Here is a 14307-nt window from a genome sequence, read left to right on the forward strand (position 1 = left end):
AGAACAGTGCCTGGTGTGTGTGTGTGATTGATATATATATATATATATCCCCCCGCAGATTTTCAGAAATCTGAAAGAACTGAAGAGAGCAGGTGCCGACTCCTCCTGCGCAGGTCACTAAGAAACCCATGGGGAAGGGAGTTGGGAAGGTGGGGCCTGATAATAACCAGAGGGAGGAAAGACCATCTGGATGCTATCCGGTTTGAGGAGTGTGATATGACAGGCTACCAGATGCCATGACGTCAAACGAGTACATATTTGTTGAATAGAGTGAGTGAGTAAGTAAGTGTACTTACTGCTGAAGGCTGCATGAATGAGCGAATAAATGAAAGAACGACTAAATGTTCTGTGAGTACGCTGGCTGAATCTTCCCTTGGGGAGAAAGGCTGCACGCGGGCTCCTGCACTGTCCCTTACAGCCGTCAGGGGGCGCAGACAGGCCCGGTCCCCAAGAGCCTGTCCCGGGACCCCGCCCCCCGGGATCCAGGCCCCGGGAGCCCCAGCCGTCCGGGCCCAGCCTGGGACTCCGGGACCGCGCGCACACCTGGACTGAACACGGCTGCGGGCTTTAGGCGGTGCAGCGACTAGTCCCCGCGCTGCCGGCGGGGAAACTGAGGCCCGGGCGACTGGGGCGGAGCTGGCCCCCGGGCGAGCCCAAGCCCCCGCCCCCGGCCGGCTCCGCCCCGGCCCGTAAGAGGCCCCCCGGGCGCCTGCGGAGGCGCACAGCGCGGCGCGCGGGCCGGGACGGGGACCGCTATGGCAGCTCAGCGGCTGGGCAAGCGGGTGCTGAGCAAGTTGCAGTCTCCATCGCGGGCTCGCGGCCCGGGGGGCAGCCCCGGGGGCCTGCAGAAACGACACGCGCGTGTCACCGTCAAGTACGACCGGCGGGAGCTGCAGCGGCGGCTGGACGTGGAGAAGTGGATTGACGGGCGCTTGGAGGAGCTGTACCGCGGCAGGGTGAGGCTGGGAGCCGTACGGGGGCAAAGGCGGGTGTGGGGATCGAGGAGTGACACGCCCTTGTTCCGGACTCCCTACGCTCTTGGGGTCTCTGGTTGCTTGTGCTGGCCTCTGTCACACAAGGGAATGCGCGCTCAGGGACTCATTGGCCCTTGCTGTGTCCCCTCCCTGGGTCTCTGCTTGTGGACCCAGACACCCGCTTGAGTCTCCAGAGATGGTTGAGCATAGCGGTTGAGCCTATGGGGGGCAAGGAGGCAAAGTTGGGGAGCCAGAGCGGCCGAATCTGGAGAGAGGTTGGGGGGTAGGGTCTGTCTTCAAGCCGAACTTAGATCCGGTGAGGGGACCGGGAGGGTACTGAGACCCAGAAACACACCGCAAAGGAAGCCACAACATTCACAGACGTGCCCAGCGACGAGTTAGAGCCATTGGTAGACACAGCAGCCATGTACAGACTCTCAGGGACACAGGCTGCGGTCCCCTACAGATCGGCACCCACAGACACAATAGCACAAGCCACAGGCGTGTGCTGACTACGCACAACAACACCCACACAAAAGGCTCCGGTTCCAGCTACTCAGAGACCCTCCATGGAGTCATACGCACACCAGAACCGGGGCAACTCCTTGCCACACGGAATGATTCACGGAAAACCCTCCATTGCTTCCTTAAAGCAAAAGGAAGGACCATATGCAGACACAATGACAGGCACTACAGCTGCTTACAGAAAATAGCCGAAATTACAGCCACACACAGAAAACCGCACAAGCTGTAGGGACACACAGGCCTGGCAAGGCAGAGACTACAATTGTCGGTGGCCACACAGGGCGTGAGCAACAGCCTCGTGTGGGGACGCCTAGGCTACCCATGTGCGTTTCACACCTTCCACTTGAGTTTCTGCTTGAAGTCACACTGCGCCACACACAAAACACAATCCCAGGGACGTGGGGGTTGTGTCAGCGGACAGAGAGGAGGCACAGATGCTCCTCGGCACGGCTCGAAGGGGACAGAAGGCAGGGCCCCTGATGGCGACAAAAGGTCCCACTGTTGTCAGGCACACAAGGAGGCTCTTATAAGTAGACGTAGAAGTCCAGTGACCATTGGTAGGTGGCATCCTTTAAGGTCATCCTCCGATGGCGGACATTTCCAGCTGCTGTGACACACTAAACCAGAGCCACATGCCTTGTAGTCCTCGGACCGTAGCCCCGGGCAGGCTGCTCATGATGCCCTAGAGCTCTGCACTCTCCTGCCGGCCTTGGCCTTGGCGCTGGCCCCTTGGCCTCAGTCTCTAGCTCACCTGCAGAGCCTCACACAGGCGTGGGATCCACTTAAGGACTAGCCATGCCTTTGCTGACCCCCCCCCCCAACAAACCCGGGACCACCCAGCCCTGAGGCCCACAATGAAGTCTGAAGGTCGTTGGGTGGGGGAGGAAAAAATCTGTAGCCTCCGGGATCTCTTGCTTTGACAGCTGGATTCTGTCCCCCACAGGGAGAGAGAGGCAGCCTGCGTTTGGCTTTTTGCCCCGACAGGCTACGGGAGGAATGCCCCTCTGGGCCACTCAAAGTTGGGCCCACGGCTCTTCCCACCCACCCACTCTGGGGCGCGTTGGTGGTCATTATCTGGACCGATCGAGGTGCACTCTTGGCCCTGGGGGCTGGCAGGAGCCCTCCCCTCCCTTCTGGTCCTCTTAGGCAAGGGGCCTCCCCCAGTAGGCTCTGGCTGGCCTGTGCCCCTCCCCCACACCTAGTGCTTAGACTTTTCCTTGAAAGGGCAGAACCAGCCCCTCTCCTGAATCCCAGAATCTGACATTCAGAGACTTGACCAGGCCTGTTTCCCTCTATGGGAACTGGGGCCAAGGAGAGAGACCTGTGCCAGCCCCAAGGCTCTCTGGGCTCTGGGGGCCCCGGCATCTGAGCTGGTACAGACCGCTGGGCCTCTGTCAACCCATCTGCCACCCCTCCCCCCAGCACCCAGATGTCCTGCCTTGGCGGTGCTGTCCCTGACTGCCACACTGTTGCTCCAGAACCGGCCAGCTGGGCCCTGGGGCTGGTGGAGCTTCTCCAGAGGCCTGGACAAAGGCGAGGGAGGGGCAGGCAAGGGACACTGACCCCTCCTCCTTCCCTGCCTTAGGAGGCAGACATGCCTGATGAGGTCAACATTGACGAATTGTTGGAATTAGAGAGCGAAGAGGACAGAAGCCGGAAAATCCAGGTAGGTGAAGGGAAAGGCTGCCCCGAAGCCCCAACAATAGTCAGCGTGTTTATTGAGCACTTCCTATGTGCCAGGCACTGTTTCCATTCCTTTCCACTTAACTCATTTAATCCTCACAAATCCTGGGAAGGGTTTAAGACCTCCATCTTCCAGATGAGGAAAGTGATTTAATCCCTTGCCCCGGGTCCCAGCTCAGAAGGAGCAGAGCTCCGAGTCAAAGCCAGGCAGGTTGCCTGCCTGTGTGTCCTGGCTGTTTAGGGCCTGTGCTCTCCCAGAGGCAGGAAACGCTGTGTGACCTTCTGACCCTCTCTGGACTTAGAGCTGATCCTGGGGCTGAGTTTCTTGACTCAACCCTCCCCCCACTCACTCTGTAAGACCCTGGGACCATGTTCTCCCCCAGTGACCAGATGGGAAGTGCCCCTTGGAGCCTGACTCCCTTTTGTCTGGTTGCCTCAGGGCTTTGTTGGGAGAGAGAAGGGGGCTGGAGGGGCCGAGGGGCTTAGTTATTTACTATTTTCTTTTATTTGTGGGGGGTGGGGGTTTAGGGACTCCTGAAGTCGTGCAGGAACCCCACAGAGGTGAGTTTCCCCTCCCTGCTCTGGGCCCCTGCTTCCTGGTAGAGAAGGGGGTCCCTGGGGAGAAGGGAAGAAGCTGGCTGGCCCAGGGGCAGCAGGGAGAACTCTGGGGAGCCCTCTGAGCCGCTCAGCCTTTTCCCTGCCTCCAGTGGTGTCTTTGTCTTCCTCACCCTGGCTTGTATCTTCCCATCTGCCACTGGGGCCCCGTCATCTCCTCCCTACGGAGATGCTCCCCATCTGTGTCCGGCTTCTGCTGGTCCCTCTCCTGCCCCCTCCTTTGGGCGGCTGGTCCTGGGGCTCAGCCTCTCCCGGCCTCTCTCACCTCCTGCTGCTTCTGCCACCCTGGGATTCCCTTCCCCACCTCTGCCCCCCACCCCCATCCCTCCAAGCCCTGAAGCTGAGCAGCCCAACCCCTCCCACTTCCTTCCCTGCTTTAAAAGGGAAAAATATTCATGTTTCTCCAACCAGCTCTGGGCTGCCTGAGGGACAAACGTCATTGTGTGTCTGTCTGCCCCCGGAGCTAAGGCCTCCGTCCCTGGGGATCCTCCTGGCGATCCCTTGGCCTGAGAAACATCTTGTCTCTCTGTGGCTGTTTCTTTCTCGGTCCTTTTGTCTCTCCCTCTGTCTCTGTGCCTCTGGCTTGGTCTCATTTTCTAGGTCTCTGTCTCCCTCCTTGTCTGTGGCTCTGTCTTTCCCTGTGTCTATCTGTTCCCCACCTTTCCCCATCTCTGCCTTTTGACACCCCCCCAACCTACCTTTGGGCCCTTTCACTGCCTGGGAGGGGAGGCGGGAGCAGTAGGGGCCCAGATCAGAGGGGCTGGGCTGGGCAGGGGCAGCCCCGCCTCTCCCTGTGTTCTCAGGACTCCTGCCCTGTCCTCAGGACTTCATCCAGGAGCTGCTGGGGAAGCTCCGAGGGCTCCACAAGCAGCCTGGCCTCCGCCCGCCCAGCCCTTCCAGGGACCGCAGTCTGAGCCCTCTCCAGGATCGGGCCCGGACTGCGCCACCCTGACCTTGCCTCCATGGCCTCCTGCCTTCTCCCCTACCCTCCACACTGTCCTGGCTTATTTGTAAGTTGTATGTAATGGTTCTGTAACAACACGATGTGCCTCTTTTTCCTCTCCCTGATTACCGTGGACTTCCCCAAGCTTCTCCCACACACCTCCCTCTGTCCTGCTGCATCTCCCCCGGCACCCACAGCTGGCCTGACAGATGGAGAATCACTCGTCAGCCAGAGAGCATGAGAACAGGCCCTGCTGGCCTTGCCCCTGCCCGCCCCCGCTCCCCCCCGCAACCTCCCCTCCCAGGACTCAGCTTGTCCTCACTTCCCCCTCAGCCTTCCCCAGTACAAGCCAACAGGGTCCAGTGGGTGTCATCTGGGGCTCCTGTGGGAATGATGGCCTGTGGTCCTCGTAGCAGGGGAGATGCGCGAACCCAGACGTGCCCAATATCACCAAAACACATCATGAACAAACCAAGAGGGCTTCCTGAAGAAAGTGACAATTGAGCCAAGGCTTTGAAGGATGCATAGGAGTTCGTGTGAGATGGGTACCCATACCTGAGGACCCTGAACCTTGTGTGTGCAGGTATTGAGGATGAGCCTAACGCAGGGAACATACCAGGTATTGATAGAGCCGTCCACCCACCCACCAGGATGGGCAGGTCCTCCAGAGCTGGATCAGGAAGGCCCCTGGGCTGGGTGTTAGGGAGGCCCGAAGGGCTCCAGCAGAGGGGTGAGAGCATCAGAAGTGGGTAGCAGCTATTTACTCCAAACTGTGGAAGCATTTCAGTATTTTTTTTAAAGAATTTATTTATTTGACAGAGAGAGAGCACACAAGTAGGCAGAGGGAGAGGGAGAAGGAGAAACCAACTTCCTGCCAAGCAGAGAGCCTGGTGCGGGACTCGATCCCAGGACCCTGGGATCCTGACCTGAGCCAAAGGCGGATGCTGAATGACTGAGTCACCCAGGCACCCCGGTATTTCAGTATTTTAATGGCAGGTCTAGTTGTAGCCACGGTCCTGTCTGTGTGTGTGGTCAGGAGATGGGGGGCAGGGGTGCTGGGCCGGCCTAAGGACGGGGGCAAGGCCAGAGCTAGGGTGTCCTCCCTCCCCCCCACCAGAACAAAGCACACCTCACATCTTCCCTCTACTGACTGACGTTGGGTCCCGGCCCCCACCCATACTCTGTGTCACCCACTAGCTGGATCAGGCACACATTGCAGGGGGTCTGAGCGCCAGTGGAACAGGAAGGGATGCCACTGTAGGAGGAGGAAGGCAGAAACACCTCACCTGTCCAGCCCTGCGGGTGGCTTTGCTGTCCCTGTGCAGGCAGACCTCAGGCTCCCAGGGTCCCCTTCCGTCCACCCAGATGCACAGAGAAAAGATGCCTGGAGAATGGACGTAGGTCTCCTGGCAACCAATCACCAGCGTGCGTCTCCCAGAACTTTCTCTTGGGCTTGACTTCCTCTCACAGAACCTGGTTTTGGTTCCTCATTCTGTGGAGGTGATTATATGCTCAAAACCCAGGTCTTAAAAGTCCTGGGTGTGCCCTTGTGTTGAGCCTCTCAGTTTCCTCTTCTGGAAAACAGGGACTTCACAAAGGAAGGAAACTGAGGCCCAGTTTAGTGATACTACTTGCCCAAAGTCACACACCTGGCAAGTGGCACCGGGCTTCGGTCCCTAGCACAGGACCCCAGAGCTCAATTACTGAACTCCTATACTACAGTGCTCCCATAAACCGTAGCGGTGATGGCTGTGCCTTAGTGTCAGGAAAAGAGGTATGGGGGTAACTAATTCATACTAAATTGTTAGTGACTGCTCACACTCCTGAGATAGCCTATCTAAAAGGCCATACAACTTGACTGAGAACAAGGCTACAACAGAAGCACTGGGAAGCAGCATACCATAGTGGGTAAGAGTGTGGACTATGGGATTCTTGCCTGGATTCAAATGCCATCTGTCCCCCTTCCTAGCTGTGTCAACTAGAACAAGTCACTTTTCTGTGCCTCAGTTTCCACACCTATGAAATGAAGAGGATTAGAACAGTGCCTATCCCTGGTGGTGTTGCGAGGTTTACATGGTTTAAAGTATACATCGTAGATTAGTGCCAGGCACTTAATAAACATCGTTATTAATGTTATTGTAGGGAGGAGCTGGACCATTAGCTCCTCCAGCCATCACCTCTGGCCAGCAAAGATGTGCCTTGGGAACACTGATTTTCAGGCCCTCTTGTGGCAAAGCTCCAAAGGACACAGTGTACCCGACTTGCCGTCCTTGCATTTTTTGTCCCCCACTTGCTGGGTCACCAAGCTCCCTGCCTCCCAGGGTCTGTGCTGTTTCCCACTCGGCAGCCACAGGACATCTTTCCCTCCCTCTCACCTTCATCTCCATCCACTCCATTCTCTGTCCCCCCTCTTCCTCTAATGCATCATTTTAAAACATCAATTTCTTGGTATTGTTCTAGGACTTTTTCTTTCTTTCTTTCTTTCTTTTTTTAGATTGATTTATTTGAGAGAGCGAGAGCACAAGTATATTCCCCTACTTGTGTGGCAGAGGGGGAGGGAGAAGCAGGCTCCCCCCTGACCAGGGAGCCCATGGGGCTTCATCCTAGGACCCCCCGGGATCTTGCCCCGAGCCCCCCAGGCACCCTTGTTATAGTATTTCTTGATACAAGTTCAAACAAGTGGGAACCTAGATTCTGTCCCATCAACTCCTGTTTCTTTCTTTCTTTCTTTTTTTTTTTTTTTTTTAAAGATTTTATTTATTTATTTGACAGAGATCACAAGTAGGCAGAGAGGCAGGCAGAGTCGGGGGGGCGGGGAGCCTGCTTCCCCGCGGAGCAGAAAGCCTGATGCGGGGCTACATCCCAGGACCCTGAGATCATGACCTGAGCTGAAGGCAGAGGCTTAACCCACTGAGCCACCCAGGCGCCCCCAACTCCTGTTTCTTAAGGTGAACATTAGGACACTGTCCTAACCTTGCTCATTTTCACGTAACAGTCTGTCTTGGGATCTTTAATATCACAACCCCTCCAGAGGCTTACCCCGGCCTCAGGACAAAAGCCAGAGTCCTATGCTTACACACTCCTCCCTGTCACCAGTCACCACTCTGTCTTAACCCCTCTCCCTTCTGTTCTTTGTCTACATTTGTCTCTTTCCCATCCTCCCTCCCTCCATGCTTTTCTCCTCCAGACCCACAGACACATTTCCTCTGCCCAGAGTACTCTTCTCCATGAGTCTGTCATCCTCCTTTATTTTTTATTTTTAATGTTTCTTTTATTTTTCAAGATTTTATTTGACAGAGAGAGACACACAGAGAGATGGAACACAAGCAGGGAAAGTGGGAGAGGGAGAAGCAGGCATCCCGCCTCGAAGAGAGCCGATACCAGACTCGATCCCAGGACGCTGGCATCATGACCTGAGCTGAAGGCAGACGCTTAATGGCTGAGCCACCCAGACACCCTGACATCCTCCTATAATGTAATCTCAGATACTTGGAAGCCCCTTATGTAAGGAGCCTCCAACTGTCACTATCTGGTCACCATGACTTAGTTTCTCCATACAATTTATTACACCCTGACATAATCTTTTTAAAGGAGGATTTATTTATTTATGAGGGGGAAGGAGCAGAGGGAGAGAGCGCGTCTTAAGCAGACTCTGCCCTGAGCGCAGAACCCAATGGGAGGCTCGTTCCAGACCCGATCACCACCGGAGCTGAAATCAAGAGTCCGACCCCACAACTGTGCAGCCCGGATAGCCCAGCCCTGATATAATCAGTTAGTTTTTTTATTGCCTGTCTACACTCCTCGACTTTCAGAATATTAGCTCCTTTCCTGCCTTGAGCATGGTTACCCTAACATCTAGAAGAGCGAACAGCACACAGTAGGTGCTTGGCGCAAGCAGTGCCCCCTGGTGGCCACATTCTCCACCCACAGGAGGTCTCCTAGCAAAGTGAGGTCTCAGCGCCCCCTCGTGGCGATATGAGTTGGTTTTAAACTGCACCCCACAGGTTGGTCAGGTCGGAGCTGGCAGGGTTGTCAGCCGGAATTTAATTACAAGAGCAGGCTCCAGAGGCAGCTGCTATAAGGTACTCATCCATCTCATATCAACACTAAGGGCTTTGCTAATTAGGATGATAAATACTAGAAGTGGGCTCTCATCAATGATATGACTGGTATTCACAATTGAGGTAAGAAGGCTCTTAGCAAAGAGATTATCATGGTTACTAACGGGTCAACCTACAAAGATCAGTATCATCTCAGTAACACTGTAATAACCAGCTAAAACATAACTTTAGGGATGCCTGGCTGGCTTAGTCGGTAAAGCATGGGACTCTTGATCTTAGGGAGTTCGAGCCCCACATTGGGCAAAGAGATTACTTTCAAAACATTAAAATAAACTTGGGGCGCCTGGTTGGCTCAGGCACTGAGCATCTGCCTTAGGCTCAGGTCATGATCCCCAAATCCTGGGATCAACCCCCACGTCCGGCTCCCTGCTCAGCAGAGAGCGTGCCTCTCTCTCTCCCCTTTGCCCCTGCTTGTGTTCCCTCTTTTGCTGTGTCTCTCCCTGTCAAAAAAATAAAAACAAAAAAACCCCAAAACTAACAAGTAAAATGTCAATAAAGGATACAGAAGGTAATCTAAAAAAAATGAAATGATCCATGTCCTTGGATAGGGTATCTTCATATTATCTACATTTCAGTTCTTTCGAAATTCACCAATAAATTTAAAGCAATCTTAATAAAAATTCCAGATTTTTTAAGGTACTTGATAAACCAATTCTAAAATTTATATGGAGGAATAAAGGTATACAAATAGCTAAGTTAACATTAGAGAGAAAAGGAGGGAGGTCTTGCTTTATCAAATATTAAGACAAACTACAGGGTGCCTGGGTGGCTCAGTGGGTTAAGCCTCTGCCTTCAGCTTAGGTCATGATCTCAGGGTCCTGGGATCAAGTCCCACATCGGGCTCTCTGCTTGGCAGGGAGCCTGCTTCTTCCTCTCTCTCTGCCTGCCTGCCTCTCTGCCTATTTGTGATCTCTCTCTCTCTCTCTCTGTCAAATAAATAAATCTTTAAGACAAACTACCAAGCCATAGTTGTAAAAATAGTGTGTTGCAAGAGCAGATGAACACACCAAAGGAACAGAACAGCCTCACAGGCAGACACAGGCACGTATAGGGATGTAAAATGACAGAGGTGGCACTTGCATTTGGTGGGCGAAAGGATGGATTTGTTCAGTGTGGCTTTAGGAAAATCGAGTCACTATATGGAGAAAAAAAAAAAATGGATCCTTACCTCATACCACAAAGACTCCAGATGAAGTAAAGACCTAAATGTAAATAAAACAGTGGAGTTAATGTGGGTGCTGGGCTGGCTCAGTCGGTGGAGCATGCAACTCTTGGTCTTGGGGTTACAAGTTTGAGCCCCACATAGGGTGTAGAGATTACTTTAAAAAAAAGAAAGAGGAGGCGCCTGGGTGGCTCAGTGGGTTAAAGCCTCTCCCTTCAGCTCAGGTCATGATCCCACGGTTCTGGGATCTAGCCCTGCATCTGGCTCTGGGCTCAGCAGGAAGCCTGCTTCCCCCTCTGCCTGCCTCTCTGCCTACTTGTGATCTCTCTCTCTGTCGAATAAATAAATAAAATCTTAAAAAAAATAAAATAAAAAAAAGAAAGAGGGGCATCTGGGTGGCTCAGTGGGTTGGCCTCTGCCTTCAGCTCCGGTCATGATCTCAGGGTGCTGGAATCGAGCCCCGCATTGGGCTTTCTGCTTGGCGGGGAGCTTGCTTCCCCCTCTCCCTCTGACTGACTCTGCCTACTTGTGATCTCTCTCTCTGTCAAATAAATGAATAAAATCTTAAAAAAGAAAGAAAGAAATGCATTTTCTGACAGTTCTGAAGGTGGGGAAGTCTGAGATCAGGTTGCCAGCAAGGACTCTTGCAGACAACTGTTTGGGACGACTGTCTTCCTGCTGTATCCTCACAGTCAGAAAGAAAGAGAACAAACTCTCTGGTGTCTCTTAAAAGGACTCTAGTTCCGGGACGCCTGGGTGGCTCAGTTGGTTGGACGACTGCCTTCGGCTCAGGTCATGATCCTGGAGTCCCGGGATCGAGTCCCGCATCGGACTCCCAGCTCCATGGGGAGTCTGCTTCTCTCTCTGACCTTCTTCTCATTCATGCTCTCTCTCACTGTCTCTCTCTCAAGTAAATAAATAAAATCTTTAAAAAAAAAAAAAAAAAAAGGACTCTAGTTCCATCAGATTGGTCTTCTAATCCTAATTGCCTCCCAAAGCCCCATCTCCAAGCACCATCACACTGGGGTTTAGGGATTCAACATATGAATGGGGGGGTGAGGACACAAACATTCAGTTTATAGCAGTGACTTTTTTTTTTTTGTGGGTGTGAGGACACAAACATTCAGTTTATAGCAGTGACTTTTTTTTTTTTTTAGATTATTTATTTATTTATTTATTTATTTTTTTAAAGACTTTATTTATTTATTTGACAGAGAGAAATCACAAGTAGGTAGAGAGGCAGGCAGAGAGAGAGGAGGAAGCAGGCTCCCTACCGAGCAGAGAGCCGGATGCGGGACTCGATCCCAGGACCCTGGGATCATGACCTGAGCCGCAGGCAGAGGCTTTAACCCACTGAGCCACCCAGGTGCCCCAGTGATTTTTTTTTAAAAAGATTTTATTTATTTATTTGAGAGAGAGAATGTGTGTACTCCCCCTTCTCCGTCTCTCATGAGCAGGGGGGAGGGGCCGAGGGAGAGGGACGAGCAGACTCCTTGCTGAGCATCCCATACTAGCCACACTGGGCGCCCTATAACAATGACTTCTTCTTCTTCTTCTTTTTTTTTTTTTTTAATTTAAGATTTTATTTATTTATTTGACGGAGAGAGAGAGCACAAGTAGGCAGAGAGGCAGGTGGTGGGTGGGGGTGGGGGGCGGTAAGCAGGCTCCCTGCTGGGCTGGATCCCAGGACTTTGAGATCATGACCTGAGCTGAAGGCAGAGGCTTAACCCACTAGGCCACCCAGGCGCCCCAATAAATAAAATCTTAAAAACAACAACAACAAAAAAACCCCTTAATTTTAAAAAGGCATTAAGAGAGGGGGATCTCGGTGGCTCAGGTCATGATCCCAGGGTTCTGGGATCAAGTGCCGCATTGGCTTCTCTGCTCAATGGGAAGCCTGCTTCTCCTTCTCCTGCTCCCACTGCTTGTATTCCCTCTCTTGCTTGCTGCCTCTCTCTCTCTGTCAATTAAATGGATGAAATCTTAAAAAACAAAAGAAAAAAGGCATTAAGAGTACACTTATCGGGTGCCTGGGTGGCTCAGTGGGCTAAAGCCTCTGCCTTCAGCTCAGGTCATGATCCCAGGGTCCTGAGATCGAGTGAGTCCCTCATCGGGCTCTCTGCTCAGCAGGGAGCCTGCTTTTCTGTCTCTCTCTGCCTGCCTCTCTGACTACTAAATAAATAAAATCTTAAAAAAAAAAAAGGAGTACACTTATCTAGGGGCGCCTTGGAGGCTCAGTCCTTAAGTGTCTGCCTTCGGCTCAGGTTATGATCCCAGAGTCCTGGGATTAACCTGCATCATGCTCTCTGCCTGGTGAGAAGCCTGCTTCTCCCTCTCCCACTCCCCCTGCTTGTGTTCCCTCTCTCACTGTGTCTCCCTCTGTCAAATAAATAAATAAAATCTTCAGGGAAAAAAAAAAGAGTACACTTATCTAAATAAGTACTGAGAAATGTATAGAGTTGTTGAATCATTGTATGGTATACTTGAAACTAATATAACACTGTATCTTAATTATACTTGAATTAGGGACGCCTGGGTGGCTCAGTTGGTTAAGTGGCTGCCTTCGGCTCAGGTCATGATCCCAGCATCCTGGGATCGAGTCCCACATCGGGCTCCTTGCTCCGCAGGGAGCCTGCTTCTCCCTCTGACTCTTCCTTCCACTCTGTCTGCCTGTGCTCGCTCTCATTCACTCTCTCTCTGACAAATAAATAAATAAAATCTTTAAAAAAAAAAAAAAAGTTCACACCAAAAACAAAACAAAACAAAAACATTCCTGGTAGGAATTTATGCAAGGGATTATCAATAGTAATCTGAAAGAAGCTAATTAAAATAACAATGAGAGGGGTATTTTTAAGTAATCTCCACACCCAACGTGGGGCTTGAACTCACAACCCCAAGGTTAAGAGTCCCATGCTCTACTGACTGAGCCAGCCAGGCACCCCTAAGAATTATGGGGAAAATTAAACAAAGAGAAAAAAATCAAACATAGCAAAGAGTCTGGAAGTGGGTTGGAGGAAGATTGCCATTTTCTTTCTTTTTTTTTTTTTTTATAAACATATAATGTATTATTAGCCCCAGGGGTACAGGTCTGTGAATCGCCAGGTTTACACACTAAACAGCACTCACCATAGCACATACCCTCCCCAATGTCCACAACCCCATCACCCTCTCCCTCCCCCCCGAAGATTGCCATTTTCAATGGGGTAGTGTGGTAAACAGAGAAGTGGCCCCCAAAATGTCTGTGTCCTAATCTCCAGAACCTGAGACTATGTTACATTACATAGTAGAAGGGACTTTGTAGATGTGATCAAGTTAAGGGGCTTGAGGTGGGGAAGATTCTCCTTGAGTGCTCAATGCAATTACAAGGGTCCTTCTCAGAGAGAAGCGGAGTGGGCGCCTGGGTGATTCAGTCAGTTGAGCCTCTGCCTTGGGCTCACGTTATGATCTCAGGGTCCTGGGATCGAGTCCTGCATCAGGCTCCCTGCTCCGTGGGGAGTCTGCTTCTCCTCCCTCTCCCTCTGCCGCTGCCCCTGCTGTGTCATCTCTCTCTCTTTCAAATGAATGAACAAAATGTTTTTTCAAAAGAGAAAAAGAGAGAGAGAGAAAGAAGCAGAGGGAAATCTGTAAAGTTTTTTTCCGGCGAGATAAACACAACACCAGGCAAAGGGGGTGCAAGGCAAGATTTATTAAAAACACTCTCTAGTGAAGTTTCAGGGCTCAGGAGAAGGGGAGCCAGGAAAGTTGCGCCAGGACGAGGTGCGCAACTGGGGGGGAGGTTCCGTGACTCTGGAAAGCAGAGTGGCGGAAGTCTCGCCCAAGGCAGGGAGGAGGGGGCTTTTAAGAGGTCTTGAGGGGAGCTCAGGGGTCTTTTGGCAAGTTTCCCTTATTTGGATATTTCGCCTGCTTGTAGGGGTCCCATTGGTCCACTGGAGCCCGGGGTGGGGTGGGGGGAGGGTCTCAGATTCCTGCTTGGGCCTTTGTTCTCCTGTCCGAGCTCAGGTCTTGTGGTGGGAACTTTCGCCATCTTGGGCCTTTGTTCGCCTGTTCAAGTTCAGGTTTTGTGGTGGGAACTTTCGCCATCTTAAGTAGCCCTTTCTGCCAGCCCAACAAAATCTGACACACATACACACATGCACAGAAGAGAAAATGATAGGAAGACGCGCAGAGAAAGATTTGAAAATGCCGGGCTTGAAGGTTGGAGAACTGGCTGCACGAGCCAAGAAAAGCCGCCAGATGCTGAGAGAGGCACAGACCGTGTGCTCTCCTGGCACCTCCAGAAGGCGG

At 52.3% G+C, this 14307-nt stretch overlaps 1 protein-coding gene across 1 annotated transcript; it reads left to right on the plus strand.

The window, feature by feature from the left end:
* The first annotated feature begins 504 nt into the window (after window positions 1-504).
* Window positions 505-4865, plus strand: PPP1R14A (protein phosphatase 1 regulatory inhibitor subunit 14A). The gene is made up of 4 exons (XM_059383909.1): window positions 505-956; window positions 3085-3165; window positions 3711-3743; window positions 4621-4865. The coding sequence occupies exons 1-4, from the start codon at window positions 756-758 to the stop codon at window positions 4747-4749; spliced, it is 444 nt and encodes a 147-aa protein (XP_059239892.1). The 5' UTR covers window positions 505-755; the 3' UTR covers window positions 4750-4865.
* Window positions 4866-14307: the final 9442 nt, after the last annotated feature.

This window comes from Mustela nigripes, chromosome 17 (assembly GCF_022355385.1).
Source record: "Mustela nigripes isolate SB6536 chromosome 17, MUSNIG.SB6536, whole genome shotgun sequence".
Classification (NCBI taxonomy): Eukaryota; Metazoa; Chordata; class Mammalia; order Carnivora; family Mustelidae; genus Mustela; species Mustela nigripes.